This window comes from Crocuta crocuta, unplaced genomic scaffold, assembly GCF_008692635.1.
Source record: "Crocuta crocuta isolate KB4526 unplaced genomic scaffold, BGI_CrCroc_1.0 scaffold149, whole genome shotgun sequence".
Classification (NCBI taxonomy): Eukaryota; Metazoa; Chordata; class Mammalia; order Carnivora; family Hyaenidae; genus Crocuta; species Crocuta crocuta.
This window is the reverse complement of record NW_027551561.1, coordinates 7,030,248-7,049,899: the sequence shown is the minus strand read 5'-3', so window position 1 is coordinate 7,049,899 and position 19,652 is coordinate 7,030,248. Positions and strand designations below refer to the sequence as shown.

At 42.4% G+C, this 19,652-nt stretch overlaps 2 protein-coding genes across 7 annotated transcripts in view; one reads left to right on the top strand and one right to left on the bottom strand.

The window, feature by feature from the left end:
- Positions 1-5,443, bottom strand: part of ZNF207 (zinc finger protein 207) — a 16,868-nt gene extending 11,425 nt beyond the window's left edge. For 4 of the 6 annotated variants that reach the window (XM_077749759.1, XM_077749761.1, XM_077749760.1 and 1 more), the window contains exons 1-2: positions 5,259-5,443; positions 3,665-3,792 (exon numbers count right to left, since the gene is read on the bottom strand). In XM_077749759.1, coding sequence (XP_077605885.1) covers positions 3,665-3,792; positions 5,259-5,298 — 168 coding nt within the window. In that variant the 5' untranslated portion in view covers positions 5,299-5,443. The remainder of the gene's footprint in view (positions 1-3,664; positions 3,793-5,258) is intronic. The other 2 variants (XM_077749763.1, XM_077749764.1) reach the window with 1 other exon arrangement.
- A 3,175-nt stretch (positions 5,444-8,618) lies between these two features.
- Positions 8,619-19,652, top strand: CUNH17orf75 (chromosome unknown C17orf75 homolog). Its single transcript, XM_077749706.1, has 10 exons — positions 8,619-8,802; positions 9,480-9,560; positions 10,833-10,958; positions 11,854-11,997; positions 12,240-12,297; positions 14,196-14,315; positions 15,310-15,374; positions 15,531-15,667; positions 16,937-17,040; positions 17,532-19,652. Exons 1-10 carry the CDS (start codon positions 8,663-8,665, stop codon positions 17,745-17,747), a joined length of 1,191 nt encoding a protein of 396 aa, XP_077605832.1. The 5' UTR covers positions 8,619-8,662; the 3' UTR covers positions 17,748-19,652.

The window sequence follows — 19,652 nt, the reverse complement described above, 5'->3', positions numbered from 1 at the left end:
TACCTAACATCAAGGTTCATTTTTAGGATTAAATGCATTAAATTATATATTTACATACTTATATACATTATATATATACAAATATATTAAAATTACAGGTATTAAATTATATATGTTAAGTAAAACATAGTGAATACAGAAACTACTTGGCAGGATGTCTAACATAGCAAGGGCACAATAAACACTAAGTTTACCACATAATCTTGCTTGCTTGAATTATCAGCAATGAACTGGCAGTCCCGCTCAAATCAGAGACGGTTCAAGTTTGACTTAAGCTTATGAAAGTGATTATATGAAGAATTAAAATAAAAATTCCAAGAATGATCTTGAGACCAGCCTGTAGTTAACACTTAACACTGCCACAGGACTGACTCTGTCATTATGCTAAATTTGGTAGATTACAAAGGGAAAAGACTTTTTATTATGAAACACTGGAAATATATATAATTTCTTTAATGATGGTTTTTGCTAGATCAAATGTTTCTAACCCCCAAACATGGGTAACTTCTGTCATTACGGTAAAATTCCTGTCAGTCTTGGTTTCTTCAGCAACTTGCTTAATTAACTTAGGCTAAAAATGACAATGCACTTTGCCAAGATGATCAGCATCACCTGGAACCTTATTAGAAATGCAAATTCTCAGGACCCACCCCCCCCCCCAGCCCCCTCCCAAGGCCCCCAGCAGAAACTCTTGGTTAAGATTAACAATCCGTCTCAAGAGCCCTGCAGGTGATTCGGAGACAAGCCCAAGCTGGAGAACCACTGCTTTAGGACACATATTTGTCCAATATTCAATTTCTCTCTCCTGCCAAGACATTTTCATGCAAGAATAAAAAATTAAAGAAAACTGTTTTCTTCTTAGACATATATCTCAAAGACTTTAAACAGTGACATGCAAACGAAATTCAGAAATTATCTTAATTTTTGATTAACCTTTAACCACTGTTTCTTATTGTGATTAAAAGATCAATGAATAAAGCTTCTCAACAAGCGACTTAATCACCCCAGTTCCTAAGTTTTTTGGCATGTTAACTGTTCTTGACAAATGAAGATGAAGTAACTCACATGTTCCTCAAGGAAATAAAATTATATTCGTACATTTACTATTCTGTTATATTCTAAATGGTAAGAGCAAGAATATACTAATCAAAAGCTGTTGGAAAGAGAAGAAAAATAACATGACTTACTCAACTACCTCACAATATCCTAGCCAGAATTAAATTTCTTAAAACCTGCCTAGTAGAAATTATTATTATGATCTTGGTTGAAAAGATAGGCAGAGCATGCACTGATGTTAACCATCTAAATTACTAATGTCCTAGGTTTATTATCCATAAAATTGGAGGACCTGTCTGAGATAACTGCCATGCCCATTTCACAGGTTACTGTGAAATGACACCAAAACCATAAAAAAGGAAGCAGTTAGTCAATTAAAGATGTTACTAAAATAGTTTCTCAACTAATCTTCCAGTTCCATTCCATTTCTCTGTTCTTCTCTAGTACAACTTCTTGAAAGAGTGCCTCTATTTTCTCTTAAAAGTACTCCAATCAGGCTTTCATCCTCTTCACTCTAGGCAAGTGACCAATGACCTCCACTTTGAGTAATTCAGTCTCTGTCATCATCACCTGCATTTGACTGTTAAATAACTCCTTTAATCTTCTCATTTGGTTTCCAGGGCACTAACTCTCTTGGATTTCCTACCTTTTCAATGTCATCAAATGCATTCTTTTAATCTAACCTTTAAATACTGGGAGTGGCCTAAACTGGAGTCCTTGCACCTCTTCTGTACCTATATTCTACTCTCTAAGCTAAGAGAAAAGGACATCTAGTATCATAGATTAAAACAGCCATGCTTACCACACCATCCCTCCAAATTTCTATCTCCAGCTCCAACCTCTCTGAACTCCAGGCTTATAGATACAACTGCTTATGTGACACTTCCAACTAGATAGTCAACAGACCATCTCAAAATTAACAACACAACACAATCTTGACATCCTCATCTCTAAGCCTAGTCTTCCTGCAGTTTTCAACATTTTAATACATGCTCAGTTCTCACACTCCTCAGGCCAAAAACCTTCAGATCAATCTGCATCTACTCTATCAGCAAATTCTGGTCTCTGTCACCATCACCTCTTGCCTGGAATACTCCAGTCATCCTAAGTGTTCTCACTGCATTCTGCAATCTATTCACAACTCTATGCCAGGAGAATCCTTATTTAAAAAAAAAAAAAAAAAGGTACCAGAACATGCTGTACCTGTATTCAACCTTGCATTTCATTCAGAATGAAAGAAAATGGCCTACAACAAGTAAGCCCTTCTATATAAAGCACATTGCTACCCTTTCCTTTTCTTCAATATAGGAGAATGCTCCTAAATGTAAGGGTCTGTCAACTGCTGTTCTCTGGAAGTTCTCTTTCATGTCCTTTCAGATCTGTTCAGATGTCAGCTTCTCATTCAGGCCTTTCCTATCTTGTGGCCCTCCCTATCCCTCTTACCTAGTTTTAGTTTTCTCTATCACTTACACCGGAAAGGCAAACTAAATATTGTGGTTTGTTTTCTTCCACAATATAAATCTAAACTCCATGATGGTGACTTTGTTTCCTCCAAAGCTGTACACCTAGTGCCTAAAACACTTGCCTAGCACAATGCCGTCTCGCAGAAATTTTCTGCGGTAAACATTCTTTCTGTATCTGTATCCCATACAAGTCATTCATCAGCCACATGTGACTGAGCACTGGAAATGTGGCTACAATGTGGAGAAATTAAAATTTTTTTAAGTTTTCTTGTAAGTAGTCACATGTAGCTAGTGATTTCCACAGTGGAAAGTTACGGATCTAGCACATAGCAAGCAGGCTCTAAAATATTTCTGAATGGGTATTAAATTGTTATTAGAGTGCTATAATTGGAGTGAAGAGGATCTATATAAATTATTTTTTATATAAACTTAATTTTTAAACTTGGGGAAACATTTTAATTTACCTCCCTGCCTCCTACCAACAGTAGTTTCTAATGAATAAAGATTTGCTCATCTCACATCTCTCTAGGGTCCAATTACGCAAAAATTCAGGCAGCTCTAGGATGGGCAAAAGTAGAAGAAATAATGTTGAATAAGACATAAAGGCATGTACTAGATCTTTAAAAACAAATTGCAAGGCTCTCCCTACCTAAGTAGTGAAAAAACTGAAGAAACCCAGAAATCATCAAATGAAACACGTTACCATTCCACAAGAGGTTCAAGGAGTAACTAAAGTAAGCCTATCCTCAGGCAAGAGATTGTAACAAATCCTTCAACAGCAGAGAGTAATGGTAGCTAATTATGTATTCTCATGGGATTAGAACTGGTCAGCCCAACCACAAAGTTTAAATCCCTGATCTTTGTTCTCTAACCCAAGTAACAGATAGTCTGGGACCTCAACTTGTCTCCAATCTAAGAGTAAAAAATACTATCAATAACTTAAAGATAAACACTATGAACAGAAGTTTTCTTCATTAAAAAAATCAATTTAACTTAACTTTAAAAAAAGTTTTAAATTGAATGACTAGATCTGATCTTTCACAATAGACAAAACCCTACAACTGTTAAAAGAAATTCAAAAATTTTTTCTCATGTTGTTTCCAAACAAGGAAGTAAAAGTTAAATACAGAAAAAAATATCCTTACCTGCATGCAATGAATAGCTAAGCCAGGTCCTGTGTACAATTTCTTATGACATATATGGCATTTGAAATGCTTTGCTTTTTGGTGCTGTATAAGGATCTTCTCATCATCAAAATCTCTATTACAATACCTGATCCATATTGTTAAGGAACAAAAATAGCACAATAATGACACTGCCTATTTTTAAAAAATCTTCTCATATTAAGGAATAGGAAGAGTAACATTAAAATATGAGAACAGTTAAAATCAAAAAGGTACTTTATATATACCTTGTTTTTGATATTTATTATGCAATTCAGAATTAACTTGACACTTAATTTTACTCTTTTAAGTTTCCTATATACCATCTCTAAATGAACACATCTCAGTAACCAGCAAGAGAGCTTTGTCCAATCCCTGCATTTAACAAAGATTTAAGTAAAACTAACTTTTCTTTGGTTCAATATTTCAACATTTATAAATGAACCCTGTGGACTAGACAGTTCAATGTTAAAAAAAAATCCCCAAGTTTAGGTCAAGAATTAATTTCAAAACAGAACTCATTAACTAGAAAACAAAAACAATCAAAATATTAAAAATCCAACTAATATCTGGGATTTAGGAATATTTATTTTATTTAGATCCAAAAATAAGCTCACACTGAATAAGAAGAGACATAATTTCGTATGAATAATCCACAAGGTTGTTTGCAACTTCTTACGAATTTGTAGCCATGGAATGTATCTACACTCACAGATAAGTTACATCAATAAAAGTGAGAAATTTTCGCTCACGGGGCAGACTTAGTTAAAAGCTCATTAAGGAAATTAGTGACCGTTTTTCAACTGGTATATAAATAAATGCAGTTCCCTAATCGTTTTTAGAAGTAAAATCAATTATAATGTAAAGTAGATTAGCGCTTCCCGAAAAAAGTATTAGAAAGACGCCACGTTTTAGTAAGGAATAATAAGTATTTTTTTTTTCTACTCTTACGAAGCTAGGTAATAGATACAAGAAACTCCACCCTTTACGCTTCTTGAAGATTAAGGCGCCAGCGGGTAGGACACGGAAGCTAGTTCTTCTCACCCCCACTCACCCACCCCCTGCAAAAAAAAAAAAAAGGGGGGGGGAGGCTCGAAACCTTGGTTGACCAACACACGCCTTTCCTAAACCACCGATTCTACAATAAAACGGAAAAAGTGGGTGACACACTCCGGAAGCTCTTCCCTAACCCTCCAGAGTCAATCAGCATATTATACTCGGAGAAAGACCCTTTGTTGAATCGTCACCAAAACAACAGAATGTGGCAGAATATCCTTAGGGGACACTGTCCTTGGTCGAGGGGTCCAAGCCGCCTCCCAGTGGTTAGGTCAACGCTCGCACTAAAGCAGGAACTTCCTGAGTCACGGAGCCCACGATCTACAACTGCCAGAACCTCTCGCCCTAGGAACTTCATTTCCCGCGAAGCCTTCCCAAATCCGGCTCCGGCCACCAAGCCACCCACCTCGAGGCCTAGATCCCAGACACTCTGCCACAGGCCAAAGCAAGGCCTCCCGGTCCCAGTCACCACCAACCGGCGCCCCCGCTCGGCCTAGACTTCAAACCCACAAAGGATATCAGCACCACGGCTTCAGTTGCTTCTTCTTCTTGCGACCCATAACTGCGCTCCACCGACAAAGTGAAGGGGGGAGAAAACAAACAGGAAAAACGAGGCAAAAATGGCTCACTCTTTCGACCCAACGGCCACCACCGCGTCCCACAGGAAACAGACACAAAATGGCCGACGCCCTCGTTCGCCGCTCTGCTCCCGTCAGGCACTGCGGCCGGAGGCGGTGCCAGGCAGGGAAGGGTCACATGACGCAGGCCTCCTCCCTGAGTGGGTGGAGACTCGTGGCGGCTGACGGGCGGCCGCCATCTTGTCCGTGTACGGCGTCCCGGCCCTCTTTGCTTGTACTTGCGGATCTCTGGTTTCCTTTGTGAGGGAGCTGGCGTCCGAGGTGCACCGACACACTCGCGAAATGAAGGGGGCGGGGAGGGGTGGGGGGAGGACCCGGAACGATTACCAGCGTAATTAGGGGCAGACTACAAATAAAGAATAATGAGACGGCGCCCAGTTTTAATTTTGGTTCGTTACCCGGATTAATCCTTTCTGTACTAAGTGTTGGGCATTTGCCTGCTAAGTCAAAGAAGTCGCAGTCTCTGCCTGGTGACTTACGGAGTGGTGGCAAATGAGGAAACGAGGCAGTGTGGTCAGCGCAGTGATGGGGGAAATACACGCGACTGCAGACCCGAAGGGGAACACACCCGAACGGGGCCTCGGAGGCCACGGGGATGTCAAGAAAGGTTTTCTGAGCTGAAAAGTTGACGGGAGCAAGGGAGGTGGAGGAGAGAGGATCACACTGAGAGCAAAATGTGAGCAAAATGTGCAAGTCTTTGAGGCTTAGCGCCTGAAACACACTAGCGGTACGAGGGCTGGAGCTTACAGTGGTGGGGCTGGTGGCAAGAGATTATCTCAGGGAGGGGCGCCTGGGTGGCTCAGTCGGTTAAACGTCCCACTTCGGCTCAGGGCATGATTGCCCGGTTCTGGATTCGAGCCCCGCGTTGGGCTCTGTGCTGACAGCTCAGAGCCTGGATGGAGCCTGCTTCAGATTCTGTGTCTCCCTCTCTCACCTCTCACCCTCCCCTGCTCGCGCTGTCTCTCTTCCTCTCTCTCTCTCAGAAATAAATAAAAACATTAAAAAATTTTAAAAAATAAATAATAAATAAAAGATTATCCTAGGGAGAAAAAACGGAATCCAGGCTGGAAAGGAAGAAGTAAAACCGTAATCACAGATCGCATGATTTTGATATGGGCTGAACTTCACCCTCAGAGAAAAATTAGTAAGTCCTAACCCCCAGTGCCTTTGAGCGGTGAGCAAGCTGCCACTCGAATAGAGGAAAACAGACGATAAATACATGTCAGGAGTGATAGCTGTACTGAAGAATTAAACAGTATGAGGGGACACGGTAGAGACTGATGGGTTGACAGCAGAGGTTCGTGTGGGATATTTTGTACAGGACATTTTCTGTCTCAGGAGCCTGCATTTGTGCGACAAGTGAATAATATTGGGGGGAGGGGTGGACAGGCAGAGAGAAGAGCAAATTCAAAGACTGTTACACTGGAGGGAAAAATTGAAATGTTTGAGAAACACAGGAAATGTGACCAGGACAGAGTGAGCAAGGAGAGAGTGATAGGAAATGAAGACGAGGGTGGGGGGTGGATAGAGGCTAAATGATGAAAGCCTCTGTGTATCACACAATCAGAGCCCTTTCCTTAGGGTTGTTTCTAAGACCTGAGCCGGAGAGTACGATATAAAATAGCAGTTAAGATTATAGCTTGATCACTTATATTGACTAAGCCTCCATTTTCGTCTCGTCTATAAAATGAGGATAAACCCCTCTGTTACAGAGTCTGTGCAAGGATAAATGAAATAAAACAGGTAAGTAACCTGGCCCATGGTTACTGCGAACTAAATGACAACTATTAAAGTACAAATGCTATATTCATATGACTATTGCTGTTGGCCTGTTGGCAGTTGATAGACCCAACTTGCAAAAACTAATGTCCTCAGATTATGTTCCTAGATGGTTGGTAAGAAGCCAGAAATGAGATTCCATAAGATCACCTGTCTACATTACTTTCTCGGCAGTAATCACATTCTGCCCTTCCCATGTGCATGCCTTTTCTCCTTCAGTTGTGTTGTACCAGGACAAAAACTTAAATATTGGATTGTCTTTCTATACAAGCACATATTCGAATTCATTCTTTTTGGTAGCTGCATAATCTTCTAGGACATATGTATTTTCTCCTGCTATAACAAATTAATCACAAATTAGTGGCTAAAACAATACAGATTTATTATATTGCGGATCTGGAGGTAGAAGTTTGAAATGTAGGGGCACCTGGGTGGCACAGTTAAAGCATTGAACTCTCAGGGTTTTATCTCATGGTTTCGTGGGTTTGAGCCCCATGTCCAGCTCTGTGCTGACAGTGTGGAGTTGGCTTGGATTCTCTCTACCTCTCTCTCTGCTCCTCCCCTGCTCACACTGTCTCTCTCTCTCTCTCTCAAAAATAAATAAATAGACTTAAAAAGAGGGTTTTTGTTAATTTAAAAAATCTTAAAAAATTAAAATTAACCACGTGTAGTAATTTTATTCCCATCAACTGTTTATGAGAACGACTACTTCTTTACACACCCCCACAAGGTATTACCAAACTTTCAAATCTCTGCTAATCTGCCAGGTGAAAAGTTGTTCGATATACCATCAATTTCGTTAGAAATTGAACAGTTTACTTATGTATTTTTCATTTTATTTCTTCTGTGAACTGCCTATTGTCTTTTTTTTTTTTTCTGAAGAACGAACAGCCATTCATCTATTACTTAGGTTGCAAATATTCTTCCTAGTTGGTCATTTGTGGTTTGACTTTGGGCCACACAGGGGTGTTTAGTTTTTACCTAGTCAGATTGATTCATCTTTTCCCATGTGCCTTCAAAGTGTTTCAAATATTTAGAAAGGCCTTCTTCAAGAATCTTTTAAAATTCTCCCATATTTTCACCTGGAAGCGGCATTTTAAAATTCTTTTATATCTTTTATCAAACGGGTGCATGTGAATGCGTGTCACGCACCCTGAAAGGGGGTACGAAGGCAGATTCAACCTTTCCCAGGTGGCTAGCTGGGCGCACCATATTTATCACATGCTAAATCTTCTAGACGTCTTGAACGAGAGCCAGAGGAGAAAAGGAGTCAAAAGGGAACCGTTAAAAGATTCTGCGGGAGCTGACTTGGCGCGCCCGCGGGCCCCTGCGGGAGAAAAGCGCCCCCAGGCGGCCGGCTTCCCGGCCTGCGACCCCGGGAGAGCGGCGGAACGCAGGTGTGCGAGGGCTGGGAGCCGCCCGAGCCCGGCCTCGCAGGACTGTACGGCAGCGGGGGAGCGGTTTGGCGGGAGCACAGGGCCGCTCGGAGGGCCCCGCCGCCGCCGCGATGCTCCCCTCCTTGCAGGAGTCTCTGGATGGGGATGAAAAGGAGCTAGAGAGCAGCGAGGAGGGAGGCTCGGCCGAGGAACGAAGACTCGAGCCGCCGCCCAGCAGCCACTACTGCCTCTACGGCTACCGCGGAAGCAGGTGCAGCGCCCGACCGTCCCTACGGCCCCGCCCCGGCCCCGCAGCCCTGCCCTGGCGGCTCGAAGAGCCTTCTTCCCCTCGCCTAGCTGGAGTGTCTGGCCCTAAGGGCCCTCCTCGCTTCACGCCGTTCTTCCTGGCCACCGTCCTGCACTATCGTGCCCCTTCTAAGCCTCTGCGCTCCAGCTCGTCCCTGTCGTCTTCTCAGCCCCTTCCTGTAGCCCCTGCCTTTCGGCGCTTCGCAGGCTCAGTAATGTCAATTTCCACCTCTGTCCTTCCTGTCATTATCGCCCATTTTCTTCGATTAACTCCACGCATCCCTCCTCCCCCTCCCCCCCACCTCTGATTATCCTCTGCCCTCGCCGCCTCTTATTTCCTCGGTTGGGGCAGACATCCCTGGGGCTCTCTGGGTGCTGTAAGAAATTTCTTTGACTCTTGTGCATTTTTTATTTAAACCTTGCCTCCACCCCTTAGACGGCCTGGAGAGAGAAGGGGCTCTTGTCAACACTGTTTCATGGGGTTTCCCTGCCATGAGGATAGGCAGTAGAGGATCCATACACTTTTACCTTGCAGCATTTTTAGTTGACTGTTCACCCCCACCCTGCTTGCAGGGGCAGGGGCCATACTCCGCTTGAGTTACAGCCCATTATTGATAGCTGTATTGCTTTTGCCGTGTGCAGGTTGGCACAGCAGCGAGGGGACAGTGATGATGGAAGCCCAAGTGGCACAAATGCGGGAACTCCCTCTGGTGATGATTTCAGGTAAAAACAGCTTGGCCATAACCTGTGCGTGTGCAGTTATCTTCTGTGCATCTCTGTCCTGTAGATATCAGTGGGTACCCCGTTTCCATTCGGCTTTCCCGGGGTCAGACCATCAAGCTCACCACCTCCCCTGGGAACCTCATCTGGATTTCCTCATTCGTTCATTCATTCAAGGCTGGGCAGTTCCACATACTGGTGGTGCCCCTGGTCATTAGCCTGAGGCAATTAATCTTAGTTCCTTGATTGGAAACTGCATTAAAGATTCAATATCATATGGGTCTAAATAAATGTAAAATCCTCCTTCTCCCGCCTTTCAGTACCCTTTCAGAGCTTCTCTGCTATGCACTAGAAGGTAAACTCCAGGAGATTATTATCTCTCTGGTTCATTGATGTCTCCCTGCCCAGCACCTAGGCAGGTACTAGGAGTAGTGGTACTAGGGTAGACATCTTTTTGGTTTATTTATTCTTGAAAGAGACAGAGAAAGTGCAAACAGGGGAGGGGCAGAGAGAGACAGAGAAGGGGAGAGAAAGAGAATCCCAAGCGAGATTCAGTGCAGAGCCCGACACGGGGCTCAATTCCACAAACCACAAGATCGTGACCTGGGCCAAAACTAAGAGTCAGACACTCAACCGACTGAGCCACCCAAGTTCCCTTAGGGTAGACATTTAATACCTATTTAATAAACAAATGGATGAATGAATGAACCTTAACACTTGATGCAAAGTAGGGTATACTACAAAAATAGTTTCGCTGACTGGCTGAAGGATGGTTTAAGGAATTTTTCAGATGTTACAATAGTATTGTGGCATTGTGAAAAGGAGGTAAGGTCCATGGAGGGGATTCCAGTGGAGACCTAATATTAGAGAGATGGAGCGCCTGGGTGGCTCAGTTGGTTAAGCATCCAACTTCGGCTCAAGTCATGGTCTCGCAGTCTGTGGGTTTGAGCCCCATATCGGGCTCTGTGCTGACAGCTCAGAGCCTGGAGCCTGCTTCGGGTTCTGTGTCTCCATCTCTCTTTGCCCCTTCCCTGTTCTCTCTCTCTTTCTGTCTCTCTCTCTCAAAAATAAACATTAGAGAGAATGACCTGGAAAGATAGGATTATGTTAAGTGTTAGATCCTACTTGGTGACATACTAGACGGCTCACCGACAGGAATCAGATAAGGAGTTTTTCCAAGTCTGTAAAGAGATTCTGGCTTTTGGTGATATTCTGCCTTCTGGGGTATGTGTGCAGTAGTCCCCCGGTAAGGGATGTGTTCTTTGGTTTGTCAAGCCTCTCCTTGCTGGACACCAATCTGCCCTGTGAAGCGGAGCCAGAGCTGCGCAGTTTCCTCGCCAGGCGTCTCTCTAAGGGAGCAGTGTTTGAAGGGCTGGGTAACGTTGCATCTGTGGAGCTGAGGTAAGCGTATAATGTGCTGTGTCCTGAATTTTCCTTTCTGAGCTAAATATGAGAAGTGATGAGAAATTCCGAAAGATCAGCTCTTACTAGGCTTGCAGAGTGCATCTTTATTCTCAGGCAACAGCCTGAGCACTGGGGGACACACACACGGAATGGAATTAATTGAATGGCCAACTCTGCCTCCCAGCACTTACTTAGTCTTGCGCTTGGAAGAAGAGCGTTAACTGCCGAAACTAAAATTGTACACTTTACAGTTTGTAAAGCACTTTCACAAACTTTGATGCCATTTTATCTACAAAGGGGTCACAGAGCAGACAGATCCTCTTCCTTCCATTTTCAGAGGAGCAAAGGTTCTCGAAGACACTAAGATCACAGGCTGGTCATCTTGATGGAATTCAGGCTTAAACGGAGGTGTCCCCTGTTGAATTCTAGCCATCTTTCCATTACATCCCTTCATTGTAGTTGACTTCAGAATATGATTTTAGCATCAAGTCCCCTCAGAGGACAGCCACAGGCCAAAGATAAAGCTGCATGATAAACATGTTGCATCTGCCTAGAGCTTCAGGGATTCATGAAGGTTTAGGGGAGAGAGAGAACATGTTTGTAATGTAAATGTGGATATACTATGAATGACAGGAGAATCGCATGGGTTTCTCACATAAGATAGGAGAATTCAAACGAATTCTGTTAGGTGCTGCTTTCGCTAAAGCCCGTAATGGCGCATGTCAATTTTCTTCTGCTATTACAAGTGAACCAAGGAGAAGTCTGGGAAAGGCTGACCTAGTTTGCAATCTAATGGCATTGCCAGATTCAGATGACCAGGGTTCAGGGCAGTCCGTAAAACTAGATGCATGAGCTGGCAAAATGCTATATTTTACTATTTTTTCTTTCCCAGGATTCCAGATTACCGGGTTGGTTGTTATTACTGTCTTTTCCAGCAAGAAAAACTGCTTCCTGAAACAGCAACAGTGGACTCTGAACATAACACTTCAGAGTATGTGGTCTGTTTTTTAGGAGGGTCTGAAAAAGGACTTGAGCTATATCCTTTCTTTGGTCTTTGGTGATATCAGGAAGGAAAACGCGGGAAGCCGAGTGGAGGAGTATTACTACCAACCTCCAAAGAGCTTTTCTACCCCTTATGTATTTGCTTCATTTCATCCCTTCATACAACCACTTTGTCTTTGAACTTACAGGTTGCATTATTTGAGAGATTTTATATTTCTTATTGAGAGATCAGAGCACTGTCTTGATTCATCATTTATTGCTTCCTTAAGAAAGTACTTTCAGGCTTGAATTGGACAAGTATATTCAAGGGCTGAAAACTAACATGAACTGTGAGGTAAGATGATTGTTTTAACTGTTAAGCCTGAGATGATTAACATACTGTGACTGCTGTACTTATGAAGTCATTCGGGTGGATACGAAGACACATGTACTGCTTTGTGGGCTAGTGGAAGGGTACTTATTACGGGAAGCAAGGAACCTCGTCCTGTAAAAGCTCTAAGTTTCACATGACTGCTTCTAATATTTTGTATCCATGAAAAATGCGGTCCATTAAATTCAGTGTATGTGGTAACATGCCAAGTGAGGAAGAGTATGCTCTTTTCCTGATTTCTAGGCCCATAAGATTTATATTCAGGTCAGACTAATGTCCATGAAGCCTCAGGCACCAAAGTCATGCTGTATAGTGGTCTGCCTGTCCTTGAACTTAACATCAAAGATTTTTTGAAAAATTCCAGTTTTCATTGATCGATCTTTTGTGACTTAGATACATCCATATTGATTCATTTATCATACCTTTGAGAAACTACACACTCAGATTGTAGCAGTTGTTAAAGTCACAACTCTTATGCCTTTACTAACCATTACATGGGATAACAATTCTTTTTACTTGGCACGAGCTTAGAAGACCCTGTGGGAAAGGACAGCATAGGAGTGAGCCAGGGCGATGAGTCCGGGGCAAGCTGCTCTCCCAGAGTGGAACTCTTCCACTAGCCCCGGGGAGCAGCACAGCCTAGAAACCCGGGTGTGCTCATGGCAGCATGTCTGACAGCTGGCGTGCTTTGATGAGCTAACTTATGTGTCCTTCTCTGATCCCTGAAAATAAAGTCTTGAAAAAAATCTCCAATGAGTGTATGCTGGGGGGAGATGGACATTTAAATGCCCAACATTTCCCAGTGATGACATAGCATGGAACCCTATTAATTTGGTCTCTTTATTGTATGTAATGCACTTCTAAGTGTGTGTGTATGTGTGTGTTTGGTTTGGTTTTGGTTTTAAATTTTTTTTGAATGCTTATTCATTTGTGAGAGACAGAGAGGACAGAGTGTGAGCTGGGGAAGGGCAGAGAGAGAGGGAGACACAGAATTCGAAGCAGACTCCGGGCTCTGAGTTGTCAGCACAACAACACAGACAACACAGATGTGGGGCTCAATGTCACCAACTGCAAGATCATGACCTGAGCCGAAGTCAGATGCTTAGCCGATTGAGCCACCCAAGAACCCTTGTTTTGTTTTTAAAGTAGGCTCATGCCCAACTTGGGGCTTGAACTCACAACCCTGAGGTCAAGAGTCACATGCTCTACTGACTGAGCCAGCTAGATGCTCCTTAAGAAATTCAGTACAGGGGTACCTGGGTGGCTCAGTCGGTTAAGCGTCTAACTTCAGCTCAGGTCATGATCACACGGTTCGTGGGTTCAAGCCCCGTGTCAGGCTCTGTGCTGACAGCTAGGTCAGAGCCTGGAGCTGCTTCGGATTCTGTATTTCCCTCTCTCTCTGACCCTCCCCTGCTCACACTGTTTCTCTCTCTCTCTCAGAAATAATTTAAAAAAATAAAAAGAAATTCAGTACAAAATTAATCCCCACTGTGCTCAGCAAGCCTAGGAAAATTATATCACAATTTGTTTTCTTTTTAGTTGATGGTGTTACCTTAAAAAAAAGGAGGTATCTGTCCTTAGTTCTTTTCACTATCGAAAGTATAACAAATTGGGGCACTGGGTGGCTTAGTCATTTGAGTGTCTAACTGGGTAGTGGGGTCCAGCCCTGCATCGGACTCTGTGCTGAGCACGGAGTCTGCTTAGGATCTCTCTCTGTCCCTCTGCCCTTCTTCCCTTCGTGTGTGCTCTTCCTCCCCCTCTCTCTCAACAAATAAATAGACTGCTACATATCATGAAGAAAATGTTAAGTCTACTGAAGTGAGGGCTTATATTAAACCCAATGACATTCTTTCTTAATCTAGGAAAGAGGCCTGGAGAACCACATGAAGCCCTACTTGAGCAGCTGGTTTGAGGACGTTGTGTGCCCAATCCAAAGGGTGGTTCTTCTCTTTCAGGAGAAGCTTACCTTTCTGCTACATGCCGTGAGTATTGCCTGAACAAAAAAGCATTTCTTTAATCAAGAGTCACGTTGGCAGAGTTTGAATTTTTTTAAGACATACTCACTCCCTCTGAACATTCCTTTGTCTCTCCTGAATATTCACTCAAGCTATGCTTGCAGTCATGATAGACCACTCTGTTTCCTGAGATCTCAAAAGTTCCATCGCCAAGGTGGCATTGCAAATACTAAATCTTCCTAATAGGATCAACATTTTTTTTTTAATGTTTTATTTATTTCTAGGAGAGAGAGAGAGAGAGAGCGTGAGCAGGGGAGGTTCAGAGAGAGGGAGTCACAGATTCTGAAATAGGCTCCAGGCTCTGAGCTGGCAGTCAGCACAGAGCCCGACGCGGGGCTCGAACCCACGAACCGCGAGATCATGACCTAAGTGAAAGTCGGACGCTTAACCGACTAAGCCACCCAGGGGCCCCTAGGATCAACATTTTTGAAAAATACTTTTTGAGGTGATCTCTGGGAGACGTATAATTTCCAAACCAGTTTGAGAAGGAAAATAAAAATCCAGAGTGATTTTTAACCATATAAAAATGTCCAAAGAGGGGCACCCGGCTGGCTCAGTCAGTAAAGCCTACAACCCTTAATCTTGGGGACGTAAGTTCGAGCCCCACATTGGGGGTAGAGTTTACTTAAAAGAAAATGTCCAGATAAAAAATGAAAAATGCACTATCATATCTAGGCAATTGGAGAAGGCGGGAGTATATATATGGCCAGGCTTTTATGTAAATATGTGGTGGGTAAATTCAGCTGGTACTGGATGGTGCATGAGACCAGAGTGGTAAGGCCACGTTTTGGACTGCCCACTGACAGCCTCTGAACAAGGCTCCGGAGAGCTCCGGGCTCGTACTTATCAAGCACCGTCTGGCGCAGTGGCTATTGGGGAAGTTGACGTTTAGTCTCAAGTAGCTGCTCAATGAGGAAAACTGGAATACATGTCTCAATTAGGCTTTATTTTTCTCTTGTAGGCTCTGAGTTATACTCCTGTTGAAGTTAAAGAATCAGATGAAAAAACAAAGAGAGACATTAACAGGTAAAGAACAGTTTTGCAAGGAGGGCACCTTTTCCCACAGCAAGCCTGGTGTTAACACATTTAACCCCCCCACCCTCACCCCCACACAGAATGAATTTGCTTTCTCCCTCCTGTCCTGTGATACTGTGTGTGGACGAGAACTTGTGTGCATGGCAGGTTTCTGAGCGTGGCCAGTCTTCAAGGCCTTATTCACGAGGGCACCATGACATCTTTGTGCATGGCCATGACGGAGGAGCCGCGCAAATCCGTGGTCATCGACTGTAGTAGCTCCCAGCCCCAGTTCTACAATGCAGGTGAGCGCGACCCCTGAGGCAGCCTTCCGGGCACTATCCGGAGTCTCCGTTTTTGCACCGGAAACATATGATTGAAACATATCCCTCCTGCCTTGTGCAGTTTACATGTTTATCTCAAACTCACCAAACACAATAGCAATTCCAGAACCATGGAAATCCCGCCACGCCAAGCAATTCCACTACTGTGTATATAGAGAAATCCTTGTATGTGTGCATAAGGAAACAAGTACAAAAATGTTCATAAAGGCATCATTTGAAATAGCAAAGAACGGAAGCACATGTCTCTCAGCAGGAAGACTGAAAACCTGCTATATTTGTATAATGGAGTCCTACATAGCAGTGAAAACACATGAACTAGAGCTACGTGCCTTGGTATATCTCAGAAGCGAATCAGCCATTAAACAAAAATACATAAAATTTTAACATATTTTATCATATGCAAAGTAATACTATCTAGGGCTTAAAGATGGAGAAAAAATATGTGGCAAAAGTTTAAAGAAATGGGGGGTGCGCCTAGATGGCTCAGTCGGTTAAGCGTCCAACTCCAGCTCAGGTCATGATCTCGCAGTTAGTGAGTTCGAGCCCTGTGTCTGGCTCTGTGCTGACAGCTCGGAGCCTGGAGCCTGCTTCAGATTCTGTGTCTCCCTCTCTGCTCCTTCCCCACTCATGCTCGTGCTCTCTCTCAAAAATAAAAACTATTTTAAAATAAATAAGTGGGAATCTTTTCTGATGGGAAAGGAGGGGAGCGTGATTCGGAAGAGGCATACAGGGCTCCAGCTAGGTTTTTGTTTTGTTTTGTTTTAATGTTTACTTTTGAGAGCAAGAGAGAGAGAGAGAAAGAGAGAGAGACAGAGTGTGAGTGGGGGAGGGGCAGAGAAGGAGACACAGAATCCGAAGCAGGCTCCAGGCTCCGAGCTGTCAGCACAGAGCCTGATGCGGGGCTTGAACTCAAGAACGGGAAGATCATGACCTACATGAAGTTGGATGCTTAACTGACTGAGCCACCCAGGCGCCCCGCCAATTGGTATTTCTTAGCCAGGCAGTGACTAAATTATTTTTTTAGATTGTTATAGAAGTCTTTTTAGTCTATCAGTATTTTTATCAAGAAAGAAAACAAATCAAATGTGTACACATATTGAATCATTATGTTGTACACTTGAAGCTAGTACGTGAGATGTCATTTACACCTCAGTTCATAAAATAGAACAAATAGCTTATGCTTTGTAGGATTTCATTTTTATTAGTCTCATTTTTCTAAATACCTTACAGGAAGCAACCGGTTTTGTGAGGATTGGATGCAGGCTTTTCTGAATGGCGCCGAAGGAGGTAACCCTTTTCTTTTTCGACAAGTACTGGAGAACTTTAAACTAAAGGTAATTTAACTGGCTCTGTGCCAAATGCCACATATAGTTTTTGCCTGAATTGTGTCCAAGTAACAAATCTACTTTACAGCTGTGATGTCTCTTAAACAGGACGTTCTCAAAACTAGAATCCCCAGAAAGCATTTACTTTATATTTTTCAGGGGCTTCTGCATTTATATCATTGCATTTCCAGTTAATCAGGTTGAACACCTGCTTGCATCTCAGGGACATCAGTCCTGTAATTTGTGACGTATCTTAGNCTCTCTCTCTCTCTCCCCTAGAAATAAATAAAAAACATTTAAAAAAAAGTATTTTTACCTTATATAAGAAATTTTGTTCTCCCGTGGGCAAAGCATATTGGCAGTAAGAATGATGGAAATATTTAAAATGAAAAGCAAACATCTCAGCAATGCATGTCAAGTTCTCAGCTGGACAGGAGATATTTTTCAGGCTTCATTATTATCTCAGTAAGCACGTGTTTAACTGGGTAATCTTTTTCTAGGCCATACAAGACACCAATAATTTGAAGAGATTTATCCGACAGGCAGAAATGAATCATTATGCTTTGTTTAAGTGTTACACGTTCCTAAAGAACTGTGGTAGTGGGGATATCCTTCTGAAGATTGTTAAAGTGGAACACGAGGAAATGCCCGAAGCCAAGAACGTGGTGGCTGTCCTTGAAGAATTTATGAAGGAAGCCCTTGCCCAAAGTTTGTGATCACATGTTTTGAGATCATTGGACTGTGAAGTCGTACATGGACGCTGTGGTGTTTGAAACTGTGCTTGTCATAATTGCCATAGGATTGCTACCGAGGATTATTTGAAACCCACTCTAGATGTTTTCATTTTGTACCTCTAAAATTCAACTTACTTAGACATAAAAGTCCGAGGACCATCTTCACTGAGTCCTAGATAGACGTGCGTTAGAGTTGTGGAATTTTAGCATACCGCCGGCCCCATGAATTCTAGACTTAAAGGGGTTGATGCTCAAAACTCTTGAGAAGTAATTCTGTGGCTTCTCTGAGGAGCCGGCATTTAGCAGCTTTTCCTCTCAGAAAAATTATAAAACTTCTGTCTCAATGTATCATAGCTTCTTTAAAAAAATGTCCTCCTCGTCTTCGGACAAGATTAGCCCTGCGACACCGTTTCAAAGATAGATCTGTGCATCCTGTGGGTGCGTGGATAGATTTTGTTATCTGACTGATAATGGGATGGGTGATAAAGCCAGCTTTTAAGTCAGGACACAAATCATGAGTGTGTAAGAAATTAAATGAGCTTTAAAAATAGATGCAGGAGCTTCAAGATAAAACCTTATCTCGGATGGAAAGCTACTGCCGAAGTGGCCCCCATCATTCATTTTTTCACAGGTATTTTGCCAAGAGCCTGTACTTTCTTTTTTCTACAAAAACGCTAGCTTTCAGAGTATTACAAAAGAAACAAAGTACATAAATTCTACAGGCACACTGTAACTTGAAGAACGCCAACAGAGTCTTCCTATCAGAGTTACCCATTGATTTCAGTTTTTTGTAGATTTGTTACAAGCCTCACGTTGTTTTACCCTCAATCCATTGAACGTGCCCTCAGCTAGAGCCATTTATAATTCCCGTGGAAGTCAACCATAGCTACACACATATAGTGGCTCTTTGTTCCGTGCAGCTCTTTAATAAATCCATTTGATAATGATTTTTGTTTAGAAGATCAGAAGCCTCATTCTCACTGCCGTCAGGATGCTCAGAGGAACACAAGCCCATAAAAATCCTCTCCTAAACTCATCTCAATTCACATAAGTGCTGAGTTCTGACTTTCAAAATGACTGACAGTGGCCGCCTGCTTTCTCTTCTGCAGAAGTCGAGGGACATGACTCCCCAAGCCATTTCTTTTCCTTTAATGAGAAATACAATTCAGGATCTTCATGAAGACTCTCATATGGTTTTAAACTTTAATAACTTGGATTGTAGGCAGTATAGGAAAAAAAATCCAAATAGCATTTTTTATAGCTTTACATTCAGAATGACTATGGGAAATAAGCAATTGTATGGCACTACCCTTGAATCTGACTTTTCCTAATGTACTCTGTTGCTCATTTAGAAATCAATTGTTTTTAATAGACAGCATTAGGACATCAACATTTGGAGTCTAAAAAAACATATTTTTCACTTTCAAATTCACATATCAACAGCCCATGATGTAAATGGCATTTAAAAGTAAATTATTACCTGCTTCAAGCTATTTATGGATACAGTCAAGGTATAATTATATATTTCTTACGTGTACTTTCATATATATATTTTGTGATGCAGGCTCACTACATTACAGTTGTATACCATACAGTCTTACTTTACAAGTCTGTGACAAACTCACTACTGTAGGCAAGGACAACAGTGACTTGGAATCGAGTATCTTGTGGGCCACAAGAAGAAACTCACAGAGCTCGAATTTTAATAATCTAATGCATTAACTTTTAAAGTTTTTAAAAAGGATTTGTTCAGGTGTGGAATACATTTATGTATTACGTGTGTGCTCTACACACAGAGCAAATGTATGTTTGTCATGTATCAAAAATGGCCTCAGTTTACCTGTAATTAGATTTGTAATAATAATAATAAACTTAGCTTCTCACCAA